General features: G+C 46.8%; 2 protein-coding genes across 11 annotated transcripts in view; both read left to right on the top strand.

Moving 5' to 3' along the window:
- LOC147627006 (uncharacterized) overlaps positions 1-26036 on the top strand; it is a 49369-nt gene that overhangs the window by 3972 nt on the left and 19361 nt on the right. The window lies entirely within an intron of this gene.
- On the top strand, positions 12256-17872 carry LOC147627007 (uncharacterized). 2 transcript variants are annotated; one of them, XM_086815592.1, is made up of 3 exons: positions 12256-12313; positions 12618-14056; positions 14180-17872. In XM_086815592.1, the coding sequence occupies exons 2-3, from the start codon at positions 13167-13169 to the stop codon at positions 15051-15053; spliced, it is 1764 nt and encodes a 587-aa protein (XP_086671718.1). In that variant the 5' UTR covers positions 12256-12313; positions 12618-13166; the 3' UTR covers positions 15054-17872. The 2 variants fall into 2 exon arrangements, with proteins under 2 accessions (XP_086671718.1, XP_086671717.1); XM_086815591.1 differs by lacking the exon at positions 12256-12313 and having other exon boundaries at positions 12328-14056.

Here is a 26036-nt window from a genome sequence, read left to right on the forward strand (position 1 = left end):
TAGCTACCTACGATGTGAATTTGCAAAAATCAAAAGTAACACACAATAGCCGTGCGGCTGAAGCCTCTGATTGTTAGCACATTCATCCCCAGATTCTGCCCTTTTATGGTGCCCATTTGGTCCCTTTTGCATGGCCCTTGCTTGTGGGCTGGCCACCCCTTTTTCTAGTATTTTTCTGGGATGTTTTCCCAGCTTTTCTGGCATTTTCCAGCTGGCCTGTTTTGCAGCTCTTGTCAGCCAGCTTACATCTAATATATATAGTGGGTGCTGGCCTCTGATTTCTCATTCAGTCTTGTACATATTTTGCTCCCTCACTTATGAGACTCGTAGTGTCTCTTGCTTGGGACTGTTTTGCTTCAGTATATTCAGCATAGTTTTCTCCATATCTCTCTCTCTCTTGCACATTCTAGTGCCACTATGCTTCTGCTCTGTGCACTCTTTCATGGTATCATCGCTCCCGGTTTAGCAACCTCTTTGCTGCCCGCAGATTCAGCACTGTTTTCAGCACCTCCTTCTCTGCGTTTTCCTTCAAATCTGCAGCTCTTTCATGCTGCGTTTTCTGGACTGAACCTGGTGACTTTGCCTCTGCGTTTTTCTCTTAGATCTGCAGCTTCCTCTGCTGTGTTTTCTGGACTGAACTTGCTGGTTGCTGCGCCCTTCAGTTTGGCTTCATCAACACAGCCTTCTGGTAGTGTTTGACCAGTTTTCTTCTATTCCACGTGGAGTTTGGGACATAGCCGGCCTGTTTTCTTCAGGACAGCAGCTTCCTTTGCTGCGTTTTTCCTCTCCCGTGGGTTTGCTCCCTTGCAGAGGGGGTCTTTGGTGTTGCAGGCTTTGGTGGCACTCTTGGTACCTGTGGAGGACACTTCTACTTCAGAGTTTGTGCAATTTTTTTCTTGAGATTGAGCCCAGGCTTTTGTGATGGCTGCACTCACTTCTCTTCATATGTTTTCTGAGTCTGCCAAGTTGGATGGTTCCAACTACACCCTATGGAAGGTGAAGGTGAAATCGGCCTTGCGTGGCGTGGATCTTTCGGATTGGCTTGTTACAATGGCCAATGCCACCCCTCCCACCCTTGTTTCCGGTGGTGTGACTCAGGCACAGATTGATATTTGGCAGTCGAATGATCGACGTGTTTTCTCCTTTGTGATGTTGAACTGTCAGGATTCTGTTCCCTCTCATGTGCGTACAATGGATGCTGCACATGAAGTTTGGAAGGCTTTTGCAGATCTCTATGCGATTAAGTCTCCGGGACGAATCTTGGCGTTGGAAAAGCAACTTATGAACTTATCAGTTTCTGCCTTTCCATCTTTATCTGCTTTCATCTCGAAGATGAAAGATCTCCGAGACGAGCTTGCTATTTGTGGCAAGGACATCTCCACATAGGACATGGCTATTCGGCTGCGCTCCAAACTTCCAGAGAGGTTTGATGCATACTTTCAGTCTCTTGTTTCTTCTCCTCGTCCTGTTCCAATTACTTGGGAGGAAGTTCTCCCCTTCGTTATGCAGATTGAGTCTCGCTTTGACGAGCGGACTGGCACCTCTGGTGGCCCTGATGGAGCTTTGGCAGCACGAGATAAAGGGAAGAATCAACAAAAGAAAGGAAAAGGGGGTCCCGACAAGGATAAAGACAACAAATCTTCAAAGAATAAGGACATTGAATGTCATTATTGTGGCAAGAAGGGTCACAAGTCACCCCAATGTCACAAGAAGAAGCGTGATGAAGCAGCAAAGAACTCTTCCTCAACGGCGGTGTCTCAACCCAAGAAGGATGATGGCATTCTTCTCTTAGCAGGTACTCGGCGTATACTTGCTCTTGTGACTTCTCAGTCACGGTCTCGGATTGTTGATAGCGGTGCTACTGCTCATATGACACCCCATCGAGATTGGTTCGAGGACTTCAGTGCCAGATCAGGCGAGATCACTCTGGGTGATTCTTCTTCTGTGTGCCAGTGCATGGACATGGCACTATCCCCATCTTCCGTTCTGACGTGGACAAGTGGACAAGAGGTACTTCTCTGACGTTTTGTATATTCCAGATTTGGCTTTTAACCTCTTGTCAGCGAGTGCTCTTACAGCTTAGGGTGCGGAGGTGATCTTTTCTTGTTATGAGATTACCATTCGTGATAAGGCGACTGGTAGCATCTTGGCTCAGGGAGTCCAAGATAGTGGTCTCTACAAGTTGACCGCTCTGCTTTCTTCTGGTGCTTCTTCTGCTCTTTGGCATGCTCGGTTTCGCCATTTGAGCTATTAGCTTCTGTAGCGAGCTTCGAAGGATGGGTTGGTTGAGGGATTACCGACCATCAAGGCTTCGTCTACTCCTTGTTCCTCTTGTTTACAGGGGAAGCAACATCGAGCCGCCTTTCCGAAGGAGGCGACACATATCTTCGACATCACTTGCTCTCATTCATGCAGACTTATGTGGTCCTATGAGTACCGCGTCTTTGAGTAAGGCGTCGTACATGCTCGTGATGGTGGATGATTTTACCAGATATACTTGGGTTTTCTTTCTGAAGACCAAGGATGAGACTTTTCAGCACTTCTGTGATTGGAGAGCTGAGGTGGAAAAAGAGACCGGTCACTCGGTCAAGGCTCTCAGGACCGACAGAGGGGGTGAGTTCACATCCGAGGAGTTTAAGTAATATTGCAAGACACATGGCATTCGGAGACAGCTTACTACACCATATACTCCATCACATAATGGAGTTGCCGAGAGGAAGAATAGACCATTATGGAGATGGCCCGTGCTATGCTTGAGCATTCTTCATTACCTCGACGTTTCTAGGCTTAGGCGGCTTCCACTGCTATCTACATTCAGAACAGGTCTCCTATTGCTACTCTTCCCGATAAAACTCCATATGAGGCTTTCCATGGTGAGAAGCCCTCCGTTGTTCATTTCTGGACATTTGGGTGCACGGCGTATGTTCATGTGCCTAAGGAGCATCGCTCCAAGTTGGACTCGAAGCCTCAGCGCATGACTTTACTCGGATACAGCACTGTGTCCAAGGCATATCGTCTTTATGATCCTCAGGCCGGTAAAGTTGTGAGCCATGATGTGGTGTTCGACGAGACTCCTACATTTTCAGAGGGGGGTGGTGAGCTTCTTCTTCCTTCACCTCCGTCTTCGCCTCCTCCTCCTCCTCCTCCTCCTCCTCTTGCTCTTGCTGCTTCTGTTACACTACCAGCTGAGGATACTTAGCTAGATGATGATGATGACCTTGCTCCTTCGGCGAGTTCGAGCAGATTTGTACCTGGTTGGTATTATCAGACAGTTCGTGATTCTGGGTTACGTGAGCTTCCTTGTGCTCCTCCGCTTGGTTCTCTTCGATGTTCTTCCAGAGTTACAGGGAAACAAATTCATGAGGGCAACATGTTTGTTAATTATGCTCTTATGTCTACTATCATTAATGGTCCTGATCCCACTTCTGTAGACGAGGCTCTTTCACATGAGCCTTGGCGTCGTGCTATGCAGGTAGAGCTGGATGCTATTGAACGGAATGGCACTTGGATTTTGGTGCCTCAACCACTGTAGCGTAAGGTGATTGGTGTGGGTTGGATCTTCAAATCAAAGTTCCGAGCTGATGGCAGCTTGGACAAGCACAAGGCGAGGTTGGTTGCCAGGGGTTATGCTCAACGCCCTGGAGTCGACTTCGATGAGATCTTTGCTCCGACGGCCCGAATGACTACCATTCGCACCGTTCTTGCACTTGCAGGACATCATAGATGGCCCGTTTTCTAGATGGACATCAAGTCGGCTGTAACGCGCGGAAGCTCTGGGTAGTCTTCTTTCAGCCCTAAACACTCTGGAAAACCTTCTGATGCAAAAACGCACCATCTGATGCAAAAACGCAGGTAGAGAGAGAGTAGAGAGAGAGAGTGAGAAGTGCTGGAATTTTCAGTATATACTATGTACAAAAAAAGGTACAAATCTGTACAGCCATGGGCTGCCTTCATAAAAAGGTTCCTAACCCTAAATTCTGTCCCCTATGGGACCTCTAAGTGACCCACACCCCTAGTGGGTGGAATGCTTACAATGATGAGCATCTATGCTTTATATAGGTGTCTTGGACATATTTTATGCTGGCCGACTGCTGGTCGGCCAGTCATAAATGCATTAAACATGTTTAATGCTGCCGACTGGTCCTGATGCATGCGCTTCTCAGCCGCCTTGTATTCTGGTACAGCCGACCACTCCAATGTGCAGCCGACAGCCCTGTGTGCAGCCAGCAACCATCTGGTCTTCAGTTTGCTCTCCATGCCTGTCTCCAGTCTTCACTGCCCAAGGTGATCTGTGCTCTATCATCTGACTCTATCTGGTTCCTAGTCTTTTTCTGCTTGCCTCTTCTGGATCTAGCCCTGGAAATGTCCATGGCATCTGTGATGCACATGACATCCCCCTCTGCTAAACTTGATGACGGGAATCCAACCTGCTCTTGGATGACTGTCATCATCCCAATCCTGTTCCGAAGTCCCTCTGTCATCATCCATCCCTGGCAAACCTTTTCTCTGAAACTCCGTTCTGTTCCCCAAACCACTCTGTCTCTGATGAAGATCTATGCATCTGGTTCCTCTAGTCCACAATCCATTCCTGCCCTGGCTCTGAACACCGTCTTGGTCTTCGTTCCTGGAACTGAGTCTGGCACTCTCACATCACCCTTGGAGGATCAACCTCCCTTGGGACCGTTCCCTTAGAACCTATCTGGCTCACGGAACTGCCATCCCCATCTGGCACTGTGGAACACCACCAACAAACCTCCTGGGAGTTCTTCCCAATCTGTGTTCTTGCCTTGGGCTTCGAATCCGTGTACTTTCCTGTACCTTGGACCTGTACACCATCATCTGGGACTGAATCAGTGTTTAGCTTGGCTGGGCCTGAGGCTCTGATACCAATGTAACGCGCGGAAGCTCTGGGTAGTCTTCTTTCAGCCCTAAACACTCTGGAAAACCTTCTGATGCAAAAACGCACCATCTGATGCAAAAACGCAGGTAGAGAGAGAGTAGAGAGAGAGAGTGAGAAGTGCTGGAATTTCAGAATATCTATTGTACAAAAAGGGTACATGTCTTTGCAGCCCTTGGCTGCCCTCTTGAAAAGGTGATAACACACCCAAAACTTGCCCTAGACTAGGATCCTAATGACTCTCACCCCTAGTGGGTGGAATGGTTAAACAAGGAGCAAAGGGGGCTATTTATAGCTCCTTGGAGTACAAGGGAAACTGGCCGACTGCTGGTCGGCCAGTTCATAATTCATTAATTCCAATAAATGCAGCCGACTGTGGTATCTTGGATGCGCCTGCTGCCAGCCCCTTTTGTCCTGCAGCCGACAGCCCCTTGGGTACTGCTGATGTCATCCTCCATGCAGCCGACAGCCTTCTGATCCCTGCTAGGCTCCAAGTTCTGCTCCATGTCCATCTTCTGCTGGTTCATAGTCTTTTTCTGCTTGCCTCTTCTGGATCTAGCCCTGGAAATGTCCATGGCATCTGTGATGCACATGACATCGGCTGTCCGGAATGGAGAGCTTACACAGGAGGTTTATATTGATCAGCCGCTAGGATTTGTTGTTCCGGGCAAATAGGATCATGTGTACCGGCTGAAGAAGGCTTTATATGATCTAAAGCAGGTTCCGCGAGCTTGGTACCAGTGGATTGATGAGTTCTTTCAAAAGTTCGGCCTGCGCCGTTCTCACGCAGTTTTGAACCTTTATATCCTCCTTGAGAGGGGGTTGATTGTTATCATTGTGGTCTATGTTGATGACCTCATCTTTACAGGTTCTTATTTTGTGTGGATCCATTTTGTTATGGATGCTTTGGAGACAGAGTTTGAGATGACGGATCTTGGCCTCTTGCATTATTTTCTTGGCTTTGAGATTTGGCAGACGGGCATTTTCTTCTCTCAGCAGAAGTACACTCGGGAGATTCTCGACAAATTTTAGATGACTGGGTGCAGTATCGGGTTCTCGTTGGTTGTTTGGTATGGTTGACCTACTCTCGATTGGACATATGCTTCGTAGTCAGTTTATTGAGTTCCTTCTCATCCAAACCCCGTTAGTAGCATTGGCGGTGTGCTCTGAGAGTTCTTCGGTACTTGCGTGGCACTTTGGATTTTGGCATCTTTTATGGCCAAGGACGCACTCTTGTTGGATGGTCTGACTCAGACTGGGCTGGAGATCGAGATACACGGTGTTCGACCACTGGTTGTGTTTTTTCACTTGGGTCTGGAGCCATTTCTTGGAGCAGTAAAAAGTAGCCTATTGTGGCACTTTCCTCTACCGAGGCGGAGTACCGTGCAATTTGTTTCTCCATCTCTCTCTCTCTTGCATTCTCTGTTCAGCACATTCTAGTGCCACTCTGCTTCCGCTCTGTGCACTCTTTAAGTGATGTGGTATGAGTACATGGTAGTAGAATACAATGGAGAGATGGGGTCCCTATGTGGTGGCCGCATCAACGACCTTGTGGTGGGGCGTCTCTGTATTTCTGGGATCTCTTTGGATCTGTGGGGGCATCAAGTGTGTTGTAGCTGGAGTGCTCTGTCCAATGTGACCTTGTAACTCGCTCGGGAAGCGCGGGAGTGGGTGTGCATTGCTTGACCATGGGCATAGTTGCAAAAAACACGTTTTTTTGAAAAAATAAAAAAAGTGTAGGTTTCAAAACGTCCCAATTTTTGGGACGCGTTTTTTAATGGCAGTTTTTTATTAAAAAAAATTTTAAAAATAAAAAAATATTTTTACTTTTTTTTTGAGGTAGTGCTCTTTTAAAAACAAGAATGCTCAATGTTGAATGGGCATTGGTAAATCAATATTAAAGTTGGCATTTCCGCCACACCAGACCCATGGGGGACTGGGGCCATGGGGCCATGTCAATGTATTATCATTCTGATTTAATGAATTATGATAGCCATAAGCTTCAAATTGTTCACTCTTGAGTTTTTATGCACAAATTTAACTTTTATACATGAAATCTGTGGTTCCTAGGGTTAAAAACTATATATACAGGCCATAATTATAGCCGAAAAAATTAATGAATAAAAAACTTATTTTAAAAACTTTCCCAAAAATAAAAAACGTTTTTAAAAGTATAAAACTCGTATAATACTTCTTGTTTTAAAAACGTCTGGCAACTATGACCATGGGCACAATTAAACATTTCGGCATTTAATCACAGCCATTAAACAATCCACAAAGCTGAAAATAAAAGTTGCACATATAACACCGCACAGAGGCCCGAATGGGCCAATCCCCCCTCCCCCCCCTTGGAGTGTTTCATTATCCAAGGAGAAAAATAACATGTACAAGCTTTGAGGGCCTTACTCTCCCCATGGGAGATGCCGGATTATCCATATACAACCATAAACCTGTCCTTCATCCAATATGGGTCCTTCCATAGGCGTACAAACATGTATAACAGTCCACATGGCTCTTCCATGCGCGCATAAACTTGTATGACAGCCCATATGGCTCTTCCACGAGCACATAAACCTGTAAACCATCCTATTTGGCTCATTCATGAGCTCATAAACTTGTAAATTAGCACATGTGGCTCATCCATGAGCGTATAAATCAGTATAACAGCTTGTATGTCGCATCCATGAGCCCCAAAACCTGTAAAACAGCCTGTATATTGCATAAAACCAGAAATTTCAGCAAGCTTTAGGACTGTTTTGCTGAAAAACAGCCATCCGCGATGTGCAAGATGGTTTAGAGTAGAGACACACAGAGAATCAACAGAAGCAAGTACACTTGAGATGGTGATTCTCTGTGTGTCTCTATGCCTGTTATGAAACCCTGACGCTCTAACAGTGGTATCAGAGCCAGGTTGCCCCCTAGCTGATCGCGAAGTTCCTTCCGTCGGTACTGCGTGCAGTTTCGTCAACAAGCACTGCGATTGTTTCCGTCCGTCTATACTTCCCTCGGGGTCCGTTTAGATCCACCGCCGCCTACATTGCCGCCCACTTTCACCTCCTCACCTGGCGGCACTATTGCACAGGGCTCCACCATCGGTCGGCGGTCCTCTCTCCACAGGCGGCAAAGCTCGGCTGAGCTCAGCCACACTTGTGGCTTATGTGGAAGCAAACAAGATTTCGTGGTCTCTTCCGTCCGGCAGAAACACCGTATGGTGACATCTACGTCACCGTCCATCCATTGCATCTTCGGCTGTTGCTTGTCTACGCCGTCTGCAGTCTGCCATTGCCGTCTCAGTGTTGCATTGCCTCATCGTTTGCAAACTACCCGGCTATACAGCTTCCTACAGTAAGCTAGCAAGCAACAGCCTGCATCTCTGCAATCTTTGCAAAATCAGGTTCCAGCCATTCAAGTAAATGATTTCGGATTTAGTTCATGGGGCTTTTGTGAATTACTTGCTTCATTGCAAAATTTAGGTGCAGGCAACAATGCAGGGCAACATTTTGGTGCAGGGTTTAGAGAAATTTGGGGATTTGTGCTTAAGTTGACTTTGAAAATCCATTTCACACCAATCGCACGACAATGTAAAGGCCGTGGCACCAAAGACCAAGTGTGATTCCTCTCAATAGAGGACATCTCTGCTTCCATGGCTTGCCGCCATTGCGGGCGTGAAAGAGCCTCCTTTGGACTCTCAGGCTCATCGATCTCCCGGAGAGAACTCATGAGAGCATAATTCACTGTGTGATGAGATGTGGAAGCTCGAGATGAATGGCAAGGTCTAGGGGTGGTGGTAGAGATCTGGTTATGGAGCTGTGCATTAGTGAGACCAGAATCTCTAAAGAGTTGCTGAACCCATCGAGGTAGGCCAGCCTTCCTCTCAAAGCGTGAAGAGGAAGAAGATCTAGTTGCAGTAGAGGACTCATCTGATGCTATTGGGAGAGTTGATGAAGTAAGCACTGGTGGGAGTAATCCCGGAGTCAAAGTAGATGGATTGGGAGCTGTAGAAGCTGGTGCAGTAAGAACTGGTGGCTGTAAAGTAGCAGTTGGCACTGGAGTTGCATGAGGAGGAGGAGGAGGAGCTGGAGGTGCAAGAGGTATAAAATCACTAACATCTGTCGGGAATGGATCATCCCGAAAATCTGTAGATGCATCAGGTGGAGAGGGTTCAATGCCAAACAAGCTCTCCTCAAACCGAACATCACGGGAAATGATGATGTTATCAACATCCGGATCCCAGAAACTGTACCCTTTGGATCTCAGACTGTAGCTTGTGAAGATCATCCTCTTTGACTTTGGTGCAAGTGTGGTCCTCTTCTGATGTGAGACATGCACATAAGCAACACAACCGAAAACACATAGATGAGAAACAGAAGGCTTTTGTCTTGTAAAAGCCTCCTCCGGAGTCATCCCCTCAACCGCTTTTGTGAGAGAGCGGTTAATGAGATAAACTAAGGTAGCCACAGTTCACCCCAGAAAGCAGGAGGGAGGCCTGTTAGCAGTCATTTCCTGTCTGTACCATATTACTCAGTAGGGAGTGAGGGCCTCTGTTGTGGGTGTGCCTGCCGAGTTAGGAGTAGTCTCCATTTTTCCTCATTGTCCAAAATTTTCCCCAGTTTTGCTAGTAGTGGGGGGACTCTTAGAGCTGGCCGAGTGTTTTTCTCCAGGCCAACTTGATCTGTATGCTGCCCGACCTGTTTTGGTCTTGGCCGACTGGAGGTCATCCCAATCATAGGCTCTCATAGGGCTGTCGGGCTGTTTTAGGCTGGCCGACCAGCAGCCCACGGTGGTATAAATACCACCCTTGCCCCCCACGCTTCTTTGTATCTTTTCAGTACCGGATCTTCAGCAGAGTTTATACAGCTTCTCCCTCTCTACACTTCTGCGTTTTCTCTCTCACAGCAATTGTCTCATTTCCGTTGTGCATTCCGACATGGTATCAAAGCCCTAGGTCGCTTGAAGCTTGGAGATAGTGAGAGCTTGAGGGTTTGCTGTTTTTTGGTGCTGATTGGATAGTTTTTGGGCTGTTCGAGACATGGAGAAATAGGTAGAAGGCGGCCATCATTGCTAGATAGCCACCTTGCATAGTGTTTGCAGCCTCTTCTTCATTTTTTCCCACGCGCCCTCCCTTCACAAGACCTTGTGAACCCTTGAGATGGCAGATTTGTTTGAGATCTGAGAAGCATGTGAAGGTCCCCACCCTCCCGACATTCTCGGTGGACTGATAGTTTGATGGGACCAATTATGGCATCTGGAAGGTAATGATGGAGTCTGTCCTAGAGTCTTATGATTCGGCTGACTTCATTGTGGTTGGATTTCCACAGCTAGAGTTGGAGGAGGATGAGCTTTTACCTTCTACTAGGAAAGAGCCGGAGACTCAGGCACAGTTGTGGGATCGTGTCAATGCCCATGTGCATTCTTTCATCTTCCTTAATTGCACATCCCAAGTGATCAAGCACATCAAACACATGATGCTGGCCTGAGGAATTTGGCAACACTTAGCTTCAGGATATCATCCATGAAGCGGATTTTCTTGGAAGTGCAGATGTGAGTGATGAATCTTGCAAAGTCTTGGACGATGCGGGAGCACATCAACAAACTGCTGGCTCTTCATCAGGAGGTTCTTCAGGCTGGGAAGGAGATATCTTTAGAGGATATGGCCATCACTTTGCTGTCTCATCTCATCCCTCAGTATTTAGCTTTCTGTTTTTATTTGATCACTAGTGGGAGGCTCAACACCATCACATGGGAGAAGCTTGTACCGATGGTTTTGGATCAGGAAGAGCGGTTTATAAACCCTCCACATGGCGGAGGTTCTGAGGCTCTAACTGGCCAGAAGTCGAAGGCCGCAACAACAACAACAAGAAGGGCAAAGGGAAGTCTTCACCAACAAAATCTTTTGAGAAGAAGCCCGACTCAGAGCGTGATGCTTTGAAGGCTGAGCAGACCTGTAACCATTGTGCCCAGAAGGGTCACTATCGGAGGTAGTGTCCTTAATGGAGTATCGAGAAAAGTGCTAATTCTTCAGCTGCTGCAAAGCAAAGACTCCAGCTTTTGTGCACTTGGAGATTATGGACACAGATGCTTCATCTTCTTCGAGCAGGGAGGCAGTTGGTCTCATTGCTAGGGATACTCAAGAGTGGATTCTCGATAGTGGTGCTTCCAGGCACATGACTCTTTCCCGAGAGTTATTACAGGATCTTTGACGACAGACATGTCACATCTTCATTGGTCACAAATCCACTATCCCGATTCACAGTGAGGGAAGGTTGGAGATTATTCTAGATGGCAGAGGGGGGAAGCATTCCTCTCGGGTTCTTTATGTCCCATCTCTTGGTTTTCATCTTTTGTCAGTGCACGAAGTTTGCAAGGCTGGCATATGGGTGGAGTTTGATGAGCATTTTGTTGCCCTCCGGGACAAAGCAACAGGCCAGGCTATTTGGGAAGTCGGAGTGGAGAATGGGATCTACAAACTCTCAGCACTCTCTTCTCTGATAGGTACTCAACTCGATGATTTGTGGCATTTCTGTTTTGGCCACTTGAATGTGGATGTGTTGCGGCGAGCTTTTCGGGACCAGATGGTGGATGGCTTGCCAGATGTTGACAGTAGGCAGGGACATTGTAGTTCTTGCATTCGTGGTAGGCATCATAGGGAGTCTTTTCCGAAGCAGGCTACTTGGCGGGCTTTGAAACCTTTGGAGTTGGTGCACAGTGACTTGTGTGGACCTATGCAGACCCCATCTTTGGGAGGTTCCTTGTACTTCATGCTGCTTGTGGATGATTGTAGTAGGTTTACATGGGTTTATTTTCTTTCCCAGAAGGACCAAGCTTTTGCTTGGTTCAAGGAGTGGTATGTTATGGTGGAAAAGGAGTATGGATTGCAGGTGAAGACTCTTCGGGCTGACAAAGGAGGAGAGTTTTCTTCTAATGCTTTTGTGCGGTTTTGTGTGGAACATGGCATCAAGTGGGAGCTGGCCAATACAGGATTGCCCTAAGAGAATGGAGTAGTTGAGCGTAAGGACTGGACTGTGGTGGAGATGGCGAGGATGATGTTGGAGCATCGTGATCTTTCTTGTCCACTTTGGGAAGAGGCTGTGGCTACGACTGTCCATACCCTCAACCGATCTCCGACGACTTCAGTACCCAAGATGACTCCATTTGAGGCTTATTTTGGCAAGAAACCATATCATAGCAGCTATAAAACGTGTATTTTATAAAAAATACTCGACGGGACGTTTTTTTGGATAAAAAACGTCCTTTTGAAAAAAAACGTGAGGTTTTTTTTAATTAAAAAATTTGCCAGGCTAACGTTTAACATTATGCCTGGGCTTTTTTGTGATCCGCGTGCGCTCTGGTGCGCTCTGACGCCCAAGTTCACGTTCGCTTCCTCGCTGCCGCCCCCTTTCTCCGGTACGGTACCCGGTACGTTACTCTCTCTCTCTCTCTCTCTCTCTCCCATTCATCTCCGCTCGTTCGCCCCTGCTCGCCGCTCCCCCCTCTCTCCCTTCGTTCGCCGTCCGCTTCCTCGCTGTGCTAGCTGCTGGTATGGTACTCTCTCCCATCTCTGTCCGGCCCCCTTTCCCCACCCACCCTTGCTCAGGCCCCCAAGGCAGCAACATAACTCTCTCTCTCTCTCTCTCTCTCTCTCTCTCTCTCTCTCGTCTCAATACATATTACATACTATCTACACACACACTCACACATGCATACTTATTACTACCTACAGGCTACGCAGGCGGCGGCACTCGTGTGAGACGCAACATGGGGAGAGAGAAATTAGCGGTATGGGATGAAGTGATCGAGAACAAGGCCGACAAAAATTGGCGGTGCAAGCATTGCAACATTGTCTAGACTCTACACCGGCAGTGCACCGCGTGTTAGAGCTCACCTTCTCCACATTACTGGCCAGGGAGTTGATGTGTGTCCCAGCGACATTCCCGATGATGTCATTCAGAAATTGGGTGAAGATCCAAGTGTTGTTCGTGCCAGAAAGAGAGCCCGAGTTGAGGTTCAAGGTACGGCACCTTCCATCATAGATTCCTCCCAGACTTCACCACAACAGGATGTTCCCGCATCATCAGTTGTCGGTTCTTCTCGAGCTCTAGCCTCTTTTCATCCACATAGCGGTGGTGCACATCCATCTTTCACCCCAAAGAAGTCTCTTCAACAAAGTTGGGCCAAAATCAAGCATGAGAATGTAAGACGAAGAGTTCGGCAATACTTCTTCGAGTGCAATGTGCCCTTTGACCATGCTCGCAAGCCGGCTTTTCTACACATGCTTAGTGCGGTGGCGGATGCGGGGCCCACATTCAAGCCTCCATCATATGAGATTCTTCGCACCAAAGAATTGAAGGCAGAGGTCATGGACATTGAGAAGGAGCTAGCACCAATACGGGCGGCATGGGCAAGGTATGGGTGTACTATTATGTGTGACGGGTGGTCGGACACCAAACGCCGCTCTCTCTTAAATATCCTTGTCTCTTGTTGTCTCGGCACCATGTTCTTGACTGTCATAGATGGCTCCGGGGAGGCACATACAGCTGAATTTATCTATGGGCATCTAAAGGCAGCAATAGAACAAGTGGGAAGCGAGAATGTGGTTGCGGTAGTCACAGATAATGCATCCAATTGCAAGGCTGCCGGCGCACTAGTGGAGAGAGACTATCCACAAATCAGTTGGGTTCCTTGTGCTTCGCATTCGATTGATCTTCTAATTGAAGATGTGGGAGCCATACCATGGGTGACGGATGTGGTGAAGAAGGCTGAGTTTATGGTAAACTATGTGACAAGAAAGCAACGAGCTCTTGGTATCTATCGAGCAAATTGTGAGACGGAGCTCGCAAAGCCTTCAAGTACCCGCTTTGCCTACCTCTTCATTGTCTTCCAAAAATTGGTAAAATGTCGACGTGGTTTGCGGCGTATGATTACGGATGACAGATGGATTTCATGGGATGGTAGCCGCACCGAAAAGGGCAAAAGATTTGAGGATCTCATCTATGAGGCAGTCTTTTGGCATGATGCGGAGTGCATTGTAGCATTCATGGAGCCATTGATCGCAGCACTACGCCTTAGCGACTCGGAGGGATGCACCATGGGCCTCATCTACGAGTTCATGGAGAAGGTGGGCGCGGCCTTCAATGCAAGCAACCTCTTTGATGATAATAGGTATGTTACTTGCAAGTTGTAGGATGTAAGTCGTTCTTTGCTTTTGACTCTTGAGTCTTTTTTCTTATAATGTATTCTAGATTCTAATTTATTGTCTTTTGTTCTAAACTTCTATGTCAAAAGGATGGATGAAATCAAGGAGATATGGCAAACACGATGGGATTGGTTTCATCGTCCAATTCATGCTGTTAGCCACATCTTGCATCCACTTTGGAGACAAAATGCTCAGAGACATGATCGCGAGCTAAATGTGGGATGGAGAGAGTACACCACCAAAGTGGAGAGAGATTCAATAACACAAGATCTTCTCGAGACCGAGCTTCTTCGGTTTCACGACATGCATGATGTTGATTTTGGCTCACCACAAGCTAGTCTTCAAGATGCCCAGCTTAAACCTGTCAGTTGGTGGGAGAAGTATGGTGGTGACTGTGCCGAGCTACAGCGCATTGCTATGAGGGTTCTCTCACAAGATTGCTCCTCCGGCGCTTGTGAGAGAAATTGGAGCTTGTTTGCGGCCATACACACACAGAAAAGAAATTGCTTGTTGCCTGCACAATTAAAGCGTCTTGTCTTTGTCAATTTCAATCTGAAGCTTCTTCGAAAGAGGGAAAAAATGAAAGCAATCAATGAGATCAATCCCGACACTTTCAAGGTTGAGATTCGCATGGAGGAGCTAGTGCACCCTCGTGACGAAGAAGATGAAGTGTGGGCTTTCCTTGCAGCAGAGAGAGCCTCTTTTGCACATCAGACTCACACGAGGACCGGCACCATAGGCAGGGGCAGAGGCAGGGATAGAGGCAGAGGCAGGGGCAGAGGCAGGGATAGAGGCAGAGGCAGGGGCCTTGAGACAGAGGTAGGGACAAAGGCAGAGGCAGGGGCAGAGGCAGAGCCCGAGCCAGAGGGAGAGACCAGCATTAGTGATTGGAGTGTTAGTGAGGAGGATGAGCATGATCGTGACCATGGTGGGGATGATTCTAGCTCAGAGTCCGAGTCTTGACTCAGATGAATGACTCATGAGTCACATTTTGTATGCTACATTCCAGTATCTACAGACTAGTGGCTCATTTTTATGTATGACATATGTTCATTGTTATTATGTTGCGGCTTCGTCCTTATTTATGTTAGGATTCAGGATTCAAGATTCCCATTTTGTGTTTTTAGATTCATGAGTACTCAGTACATTTCATGATTATCTTGTATTCTCTAATCTCTTTAAGCATGATAATGATTCATAACTCAAGTCTCTCCTTGTCTTTCAAAATTAAAGTTTAAAGTTTAAACATTCATAAGTTCATAAGTTATAACTCCAGTCTTGAGTCTTAAAGTTCAACACTTCAAGTTTCAACTTTAAACATGTATGTGACATGTCTCGACCAAATGTAATTAAACTAGTATTTTTTATTTAAAAAAAACGGCGTTTTTTATTTTGGCCCCGCGAAAAAGATGTATAATACGCGTATTATACTTTGCCGTATTATACGTCCCGTCCCGTACCTGGCTGCTATGAACCATATGTCTTCCATTTCTGTGTGTTTGGGAGTGATGCCTATGTTCACATTCCAAAGAAGCAGAGGAGGAAGGTTGACTCAGAGTCCCAGAAGCTTGTATTTGTTGGATATAACTCTCTTTCCAAAGGCTACATGTTATATGACCCAGAGTGAAACAAGGTTGTTTTCAGCAGAGATGTAGTCTTTGATGAGCATGTTCCAGCTTCCGCTATTGAGGAGCCACCACTTCTTGGAGAACCAAATGAGTATGAGGATGATTCCCAAGCTATTGTTACAGCTAGCCAGTCTCAGTCAGTTGTAGACGTTGAGCCTGAGCTTGGAGATGAGCCCCAACAGCAGGAGGAGGCTCCGCGTACTATTCAAGTACCAAAGTGGTTGTTGGACACCATTCGGGAGTTAGGTGTTACGGAGGATCCCTTCTCGTCTCATTTGGGACAAAGAGCTCACTTCCGTTAAGGAAGCTCTTTCCCAGGAGACTTGGAGGAAAGCCATGCAAGTGGAACTTGAAGACATAGAGTCTTAGAGAAGAATAATACTTGGAAGCTGGTTCCGAGGCCGTCAAAACGGTCAGTCATTGGTGTCAAGTGGGTCTACAAGACCAAGTATACGTTTGATGGGTCGGTGGACAGGCACATGGCCAAACTTGTGGCTAAGGGGTGTGCTCAGCTGCCTGGCATTGACTATGAGGACACCTTTGCACCGACAGCGAGGATGACCACGATTCAGACCGTTCTTGCCCTTGCCTCTTCTTAGCGATGGCCGGTGCATCAGATAGGGTTAAAATTTGCGTTCATTCATGGTGACTTGCAGGAGGAGGTGTGTATTGAGCAACTACCAGGCTTTGAGGTTCCGGGATCAAAGGGGATGGTTTACAAGTTACAGAAGGCCTTGTATAGTCGTAAGCAGGCTTCCAGGACTTGGAATCAGAAGATTGATTCCTTCTTTCTATGGAAGGGTTTCCAGAGATCGTTGCAGATCCGAACTTGTATCTCTTTCAGGAACGCGGTATGGTCACCTTGATTATCCTTTATGTTGATGATCTTATTCTCACTGGCGGTCATGTGGAGCACATAGCTGTGACGAATGCTACCTTATCAAAGGAGTTTGAGATGATGGATTTAGGCTTACTCCATTTCTTTTTGGGATTGGAGATTTTGTAGACCAAGAGGGGGTTCTTTGTTTCTTAGCAGCGGTATGTCCATGAGTTGCCGGAGGCCTTTGGGATGGAGAACTGCAAGCCTATTTCATCACCGATGGACCCAAATAATAAACTTACAGTTAATGATCCTTGTGAGCCTCCTTGTATTGGAAGCTTGTTGGTTCATTGATTTGGTTGTTGAACACCAGATTTGTCATGTGCATGACATGCTCATGTATATCCTCAGGGCTAGTCTAGAGGAAGGCAAGCAGAAAAAGAGCATAAGAACCAGAGTTGGAGCACAAGGAGCAGTAGGTTGGACTTGAAGCAAGACTTGGAGAAGAACCAGAAGGTGCTGTCGGTTGCAAGGAGGGCAACGTCATGAGTAAGAATTCATAATGGCCATATTTTGTCCGAAAGGCTGTCTTGTATTCATTACCATTACGGATACGAATTTGATGATAGCCGGACTTCAAATCAATCTTGGAAAACACCTTTGCACCAAGCAATGGTCGAACAACTCATCGATGCGAGGCAAGGGGAATTTGTTCTTGATTGTCAGCTTGTTGAGAGCACGGTGATGACACGGAAGCGGTATAGCTGTATATGCCTTTATAGAGTGTCACACTTCCACACACTGATACAAACACACCCAGAACACCAGACCCAAGAGCATGTACAAAACCTTTTTTCAATACAAGTCTTCGTCTTTACAAAGTTGGACATCCATTACATCCTCAGAACCATCTTCATCTAGCACCCATTCACAATCAGCCCACTCCAGCTCCTGGTCGCTCCCCAATCCTTCTCCTTTAGCCCATGACAGTCCTTCCCCTCTCCTACTGAGGGATCCTCTCTCCCTAGGTCTTCTACTCCTTAATTTTTGAAAGGGCTCATCATCATCTTCATATTTCATCATCATGCAAGATCTTTACACAATACCCTCATGCCCATGCTATATATCTTTACAAGATGATAGGATGATGCAATACACACCCAAGGGACAATATTCATCAGACTTGCACAAAAGAAAAAAAAGACAAGAGATATATGTCTTCAATACATGCTGGCAACCCTTCATAGCTCAGGTATGATCTTGACATCACTTGTTGATGCTTGATGTTACCATCATTGGAGGTAAAGATACCTTCATGATCTTCAAATGAAGCAGTACCATCACACTCTGTGCTCAGAGGCAGAAACTCAACAAGAAAGCCTATCTCTCCTTTGCGGCATCGAAGGGCAGCAAACCAATGAAAACAACTCTCACTGGCATTGCCAGCCTCAGTGAACTGTTCTGCTCGCTACCAACTGCAGTTACACTAAAGAGAGCAACGCACCTTCTGCTAACGAGTCTGGCGTCGCCAGCCTTTGAGAGCCGGCAGCTAACAAAATAAGCACGCCACTCTGCACTCAGAGGCGACAATCCGATGCTAGCTCTCTCCCTTTGTGCTTCTCTGCCGTTAACGCCACCGTCCCCTCCTCTGTGACTGTTTTCCCCAGCTCCTCTCAGCTCACGTTATTCCCCTTTGCTTCCCTCCGCTCTTGCATCTGCGAACCTCTTCAGCTCCGCTCAGCTCCTCTCCTCTTCAGCCTCATGGGTACTATCCCCTCTTCTTATTCTTCTTCGAGACAGCCACGGCCGGCTCGCCTCCCACTACTCGTCCTCTTCCACAGCGAATTGCCCTTCTTTTGGAAAAACCCGCCACCCCTGGCCCAAATCTGCATCCTCCTTTCCATCGAATTCTCCCTGCGCCACCTCTCTCCTGCGATGCACACGTCCATCACTTTCTTTTTCCTTCCCCTTCCAGAACCATCTCATGCACACACGTGGCCATGTACAACCACATTACCCTTCCACATGCTTCCTTTAGTCTTGGACATTTTCACCCCTCATACACATATTATATTGGCACCCCCAACAACTAATTGCCCTCATGCACTTGCACATTTTCGAATACAATTTACAAGTGCCCATTTTCATTTTTTTGGGACACGCACACATACAGAGCAACCGAATGACTGACGCCATCTCAAGCAGACCACGCTCTGGACAAGTCTATGCTTTCAAGATCTCATCATTTTCCTTGCATACACACTTCCATCAAAGTCTAAAGCTTGATTACCACATATAACCACACATCCATGACGCCCACACTGAGTCAATGAGTGCTCCCATGACTTTACCACAATACGGAACATCACTCATGTACACATGTACAAGTTGAGTTTGGGGTTTTCAAAAATCTTCACACAACGGTAATCAATGCAAAGCCGCATTGATCCATCCTTCTTTTTGACAAGCAAAACCGGGGCTTCGAAGGGACTTTTGCTGGGGCGGATGTGACCTTTGTCGAGCAACTCTTGTAATTGCCTTTGTATCTCCTGAGATTCAGAGTAAGAAACACGGTATGGAGCTCGGGTTGGAGGAGGTTGACCTGGGATAAGATCAATCGGGTGATCCACAGGACGACGAGGAGGCAAAGTCGTCGAAAGATCATTCGGAAACAGATCCTGAAAAGGCATGAAGAAGGGTTGCTCCAAGTAAGCAGTTGTTGATGACGAGGCTTGAGATTGCTCACTAATTTCTGCTTCAATCTCCCGTAACATGACCAAGGATGTTGTACAGTCACGTTTGCGGACGAGGCGTTTGACTTGCAGGGCAGAAACAACAGTGATGGGTTTGGCATTGAAAAGGCCATGAAGTTTCAGCTCTCGACCATCATGGTATAACTGGATTGAATGAGAATGAAAGCTGATCACTGGATCATATCGATACAGCCAAGATTGTCCCAATATCATGTCATAATGTGACAATGGCATCACTGAAAAATTAAGGTGATCTTGGTAATCTTGAATCTGGAACTGAAGCTGTTGCACCTTTTTGTTACAATTAAGGAAGGAACCATGAGCAAGCTCTACTTGAAAAGCATCCACAAAATGTCGGGTTTGTAGGCGAAGCTTGTGAACCAAAGAAGTGCCCACAAAATTAGTGGAACAGCCACTGTCCACCTGCACATTGATGGGATGGTCGCCAATGAAACCCAGAAGACTAAGGACATGCTTGGAAAGATTCACCGGAACAAGGTTTGTACTTTGGCCACTAAGCATCAGGGTACTGACAACTTCAGAAACGCGAACAGAACAAGCTATTTGTTTGTTTTTGTCTTTCGCAGGAGACGGGTCATGATCAGCATGGTGGTAACTGTCCACCTGCGAATTGCGCCGAGTGTTGGAGGGTTTAGGGTGCTGAGGACATTCATACCACCGGTGATCGCCAGAACAAATTGTACAGAGGCCTGGACGACTAGGCTGGGATGAAGTGGCAGTCGATGAAGAGGTTTGCTGTCCTGAAGAGGTATCTCGCTTGAAGTTGCGCCGATCATTGCACGAGGATCCCGTTTATGTCTCTCCAGCAGCTGTTCCTTCCATCCTACATTTCGGGTGGACCTTTCCTGCTTCACCTCAGTACTGTCTCTGAGTTCTACAGATGTTGACTTCGCACGACAACGTGCCACCCGACGATCCTCAGATGAAGGCCTTGCAGATGACCACTCTTCAACAACAGATGAAGGCCTTGCAGATGACCACTCTTCAACAACAGATGGAGGCCTTGTAGATGACCACTCTTCAACAACAGATGGAGGACTTGCAACGGGCCCTTTTCGACGGTATGGCATCAATGCGATCACAAATGGAAGACATGCAACAACGGCATCAACACCAGCGCGAGGGATCCAAGAAGTCACAGCGAGCGTGTCGTTCGCGTTCTCCAACATCATCATCATCCTCCTCGGTGGGCCTCTAGGACGATCCCTCAACTCCTCCCGATCCGACCGCCGAGGTAGACAATGTTGAACTCAAACTTTTGTATAAATTAATGACCACAGCACAGACAAGAAAGATGGATATCAAGTTACCCGAGCCCTACAATGGCCGCCGCGATAAGCGGTTAATCGATCACTGGCTGTACAAGATGGAGGTTTATTTCTCAAATACCGAATTGCCCGAAAATAAAAAGGTGGCATTGGCCAGTACCCTCTTGAAAGATACCGCCTTCTTTTGGTGGCGACGCAGGATTTCAGATGGCAAGTCTACTCCGACGTGGGATAAATTCCGGCGTGCTCTTCGCAAGGCTTTTGAGCCTGCCAATGCGAACTTTCATTCCAGGTCTTCTCTCCGCCGCCTGAGTCAAACTGGCTCCGTGGCCGCGTACATCTCAGAGTTTCAAAAACTGGCTCTCGAGATAGAGACACTTAGCCCCTCTGACCAGCTTCACAGCTTCATTGACGGGCTTGAACCCACGATCCAAGACGAAGTTTATAAGTACAATCCTGCCACCGTGGATGAAGCAATCTCGTATGTCGAGCGCATTAGTGATTACAGGCGTCCTCCCAGGAACTTTTCCTCCGGCGCCCGTTCTTACCAGCAGAATCGATTCAATGGGACTAGCCAACGCCAGTGTCCCAATCTTGGACAACCCAACTCTCGGCGACCATATTCTGGACAACAGTCCTTCCGGTCGCGCTTCTCCGGGCAAGCTCCCGCGTCAAACATAGGATCCTCTCAGACCGAATTCTCTGGCAACAAAAACCAAGATCGGTCCCGACAGGACCGTCGTTGTAAGCTTCATGGAGTCACTGACTTGGGGAGGATTGTAGGATGGTATATGGGTAGAGGTGGGAGCAAGACCTGGATGAGAGAAACTCAAAGAAGAAAGATTGGGAAGAGGAACCACTTGGGGTGCGGGAGTAGGGGATCTAGGCAATGAAGGAGCTGGAGTATCAACGGGAGAAGGAGCAAATAGCCTCCTCTCAAATTGTGCACAGCAAGAGGAGAGAAAGAAGAAAGGGAGGGAGCGTAGGAAAAGAGAAATAGAGAAAGAAAACCTCTTAGGAACCTGTCCTCAGCACCTAGAAGAGAGCTTCAGCCTCCAAAAGCAAAAAATGCAGCAGTTCAGCAGTACAGATGCAGAAAACGCAACACAATGATGAAGCCTCTGCCGTAGTCAGAAAAATGCAGCAATTCTTACCTGTGGATCAGCGTTTGGCTCTGATACCATGAAAGAAAGAGCATCACAAGTTGTAGGCCCAAAGCACAAACTGAAGAAGGCTGGAAATAGTTGATTATTGCTGAAAATGAGCACGAGGGAAGCTCGTAGGTGCTTACAAGCATAAGAGATTGTTGCTACAGCCAATGACCTCCAACGGATATGCAAGAATAAGATAAAAAGTGAGGGGAAGGCTGAGAACCCTTATATATACCTCAAGAGAGCTGGTCAGCTAGTTGTAGCAGGCCGACCGCTATCCAGTAACAGGCCGACCGCTTTCCAATAGCATAAAATGCTACAAAATGCCTAAAAAATGGTAGATAAATCCCAAATAATATTTGCTAAATATGCCAATGCAGGGTCTCATAAAATGACCAGTACAAGCATGAAAAAAAGGTGTTGTAGACGCTCTGGAGATGATATATTCCAAGAGTATCAAGCAAAGAATGAGGCCAAGGTTGCATATCTCAAGAAAGTGCTTGAGAACTTGGACGTGAATGATGGTGATAGTATGGCTTATATCTTACGAGGATCCAGGATCTTCGGTAGCAGTTTCTCAATATTGATGAGGTCATTTCTGAAAAGGAGATGGTTTCTAGGACACTTACCATCTCTGCCAGAAACTTACTTGAACTTCCACACATCACTCACTCTATCTATGCGAGGAAACCTGGAACCAATCTTGTTTGAAGAGTTGGTTGGCTTGTTACTATAGGAGGAGCAGAATCGGAAGAACAAATCTTCCGTCATGCGTGGTGGTGATGGGGCTTTTGTTGCCCGAGACAAGGGCAAGGGAAAAGCCAAAAGCAATTTTCAGCGAAAGGCTGATTCGGGACAGTCTTCACAAAAGGCTAAAAATGTAGGCAAGTCCAAGAAAAAGGGAAAATGGCACTACTACAAAAAGCCAGGTCACTATTTGAATGAATGCAGAAAGTGGCATGCAACAGAGAAGAGAAAGGAAAGCGGCATGGCTGTAGATTCTTCTTCATCACTTACAGGCGAAAGATGATGCATCAGTAAATCTTATGTAGGATGAGTGGACTTTTCTTACTTGCAGTTATGATGCATCATTAGAGCGTATGTCTCTCAGTGTCAATGAAAGACACGATACATGGTACTTTGACAATGGTGCTTCTAAACACATTACTTGAAAGAATTTGTTTAAGAAGCTTATGGCAGCCCCTGAAGGCAAACGGGTAACATGTGCAAACAATTCTTCTTATCCAGTTCAGGGTGTTGGTGAGGTGATCCTCATAACAGTCGATGGTGCAGACTTATGTCTTCTAGATGTATTGTATGTGCCAGTGATTCAAAAGAACTTGCTATTCGTCTCCTCTTTTGCTAAAAGAGGATATGGAGTGAACTTTGAGGACGACAGATGCACAGTGAAAGACCGTGAAGGTGGCTATGCATTGGTCTCTTCCGGCACATTATACCATGGGTTATATCAGCTTGACAGGTTTGACAAGAGAGAGCATGATGCTCATGTGGTTACCACTCTTACACTTGCCATGTAAGAGGCAAAATTGTGGCATGCCAGGTTTGGGCATGTAAATTATGACAGTTTGATGCTATGGCAAAGGCAGAAAATGATACTCGATATGCCTCATGTAGAAGTGCCACCAAAACATGTATGTGAAGGGTGCATATTGGGTAAGATGCACAGAAATGCATTCCCAAAATATGGATCAACAAGGGCTGTCTGGAAATTACAGCTTGTGCACAGTGATGTGTGTGGTCATATGTGGACACCATCTATTGGAAAGCATCTATACTTTGTAACCTTTATCGATGACTACTCCAGATTTGCTTGGGTGTATCCCTTGAAGGCGAAATCTGATGTATTTGCATGCTTTCAGCATTTTGTGGCACAAGCTAAAAATCAAACAAGTTGCAAAGTGCAGACCCTCCGTGCAGATCGAGGGGGGGGGGTACATGTCCATTGCTTTCAAAGCTTTTATGGTAGAAAAAGACATAAAGCATCAATGCACGATGCCATATTCTCCTCAGTAAAATGGTGTTGTTGAGAGAAAGAATAGGTCTTTGATGGAAATGGCTAGATGCATGGTTGAAGGCAAAGGCTTGCCTCACAAATTCTAGATGGAGGCAATAATGTGTGCCACACATGTGTTGAATAGATGCCCTACCAAAGCATTGAAAACCATAACGCCATATGAGGCCTGGCATGAAAGGAAACTTAAAGTTGAACACTTTAGAGTTTTTGGATGTATAGCGTATGCACATGTGCCTCAGCAATTGCGAGGTAAGCTTGATGACAAAGCAGCTAAGTGCATATTTGTTGGGTTACAGCAGTGGCAGTAAAGGATGCCGTCTCTTTAATCCTTCCACACAAAGTATTTTGGACTGTAGAGATGTTGTGTTTGCTGAAAATTCAGACCAGCCATTGGTTGAATTTTTTGGACAGCCACCTTTAGGCCCACTTAACATGTTTGAAGGACTTCTCCCATTGGGAATTGATGGCACAACAGATTAGCAATCAACTTTGCTTAATGGACAACATTTGGATAATCACCTTCCCCAAGCTGGATATGGCTATGGTGGGCTTAGAAATGAAGAGAAATGATAAAAAATCAGAGTTTTCAGCCTTCAAAAACCTGCTTGAAGCTCAAACTTACCCAAGAGATAACTCTCTCATATTCAAATAAGCAAGAAAATGCTACAATGCCATGTGTAGAGCTGAATTTGCAAGTGTGAGGACACTTGTCTCACTTTTATCCTCTTGAGACTTATTTGCCACATGTCCCAAATCCAAAGGTCAAAAATTCCACAATCTTCAACTCTAAAAATATCCCAGATGATAGCTTATTTCACAATGGCGCTTTGGCAATACTCGATCTCTGTTGAATTTTGGAGGTAATGACACAAATGGAAATTCCATGGAGATTGCCAAAAGTAGCAACCTTCCCTAAAATTTTAGGAGATGATCTCTTTGTGTTCCACCACATTAGAAATACATGTAAGCATCACGTAGAAACCTATTTCATTGCTCCAAATCCTCAAAAATTCACCATACATACTTTCCACTTGACCCTTGAGCCCCAAAGCCCATTTCTGTGTCCAAGAAACCGTCTCGAGTGCCTTTACCATGCTACGAACACTCGGTTCTCTATACTAGATAATCCCCCATTCCCAAAGCTTGTACATTCTTGATCTTTTGGACATCCAAAGGCCATCTGCACATGAATTTTGGAGATGCCCAAAATGGTGACAGACCTTGAGTTTCACTGATTCTCTAGAGTCAGCAGGATCTGTTGCCTAAAAGGTCGAGTCAATTCTCACGATTGGGCATGGGTGATTGATGACTTGTCCCTCTTCCTTGTACCACAATAAAGAAGCTTGTGATGGAGGCCAAGAAGCTTGTGATGGACGCCTATGGGGTATTTGTGGGGGTCCCAACCCAGTAGTGTGCTTGTGTAGGCGGAGGAGATTAGGTTGTTGATATTCTAATGGGTGAGAGGGAGTAGGGGTGCATCTAGGCTATAGTGGAAGGTGTCAGAGGGCAGCGGAATGATGTAGACGAATGACAAAAATGCTGAAGCACTCGCCTCTCAGATCCAACGCCGTACTGTACCGCCCTGTCGTTGCCCTCAGCTGCACCACGCCGCCGTCGCCGCCGATTGTACATGCGCCGCCGCCGCTCAACTGTACTGCCTCTGCCCAGCGCCCCCCTGTACCTTGTGCCGTCGCCTTGCCCCAGATCTGACGCCGCTGCCACCCCTGCCCGCGTCGCCCTTGATCTGGCGCCATCTCCTTGTGCGCCGTTGCCCCTGCCCGTGCCGCTCCTACCCGTGCCATCCCAGATCTGGTGCCCCTTGTCCAGATTTGACGTCGTTGTGTGTCATTGCCGCCGTCTGTGCCCGTATCTGCCTCAACGCCATCCTCCGCCGCCGCCGCCTGCGCCTACCGCTTGCGCCTACCGCCTTGAGTGCCGCTGCCTTTGCCATCGCTCTCATGGGCAGTTGCCGCCTGCGCCGCCGTCTCCGCCTTGTATCGTGCCCCGTACAGCCCCCTATATCGCCGTACAACCATACTTGCACGTGTACCATACGACTGTACTTGTGTACCTGCTCTGCACTGTCCAAAGCAACTTCAGATTCACCTTCAAATCTACCCGAAATTGGCAAGGTTTGAGGGATTTGCAATTTTCTGACCTGAAATTGCACATTTTGCCTGTTAAAAATTGGGGCTTTTCACCATTGAGCTTGCAATTGCAACATTGGCACACATTCGCATTGATTTCAGCAAATTTGGTCCATAATTGCA

Source organism: Cibotium barometz, chromosome 21 (assembly GCF_041138505.1).
Source record: "Cibotium barometz isolate CiBa-2024 chromosome 21, ASM4113850v1, whole genome shotgun sequence".
Lineage (NCBI taxonomy): Eukaryota > Viridiplantae > Streptophyta > Polypodiopsida > Cyatheales > Cibotiaceae > Cibotium > Cibotium barometz.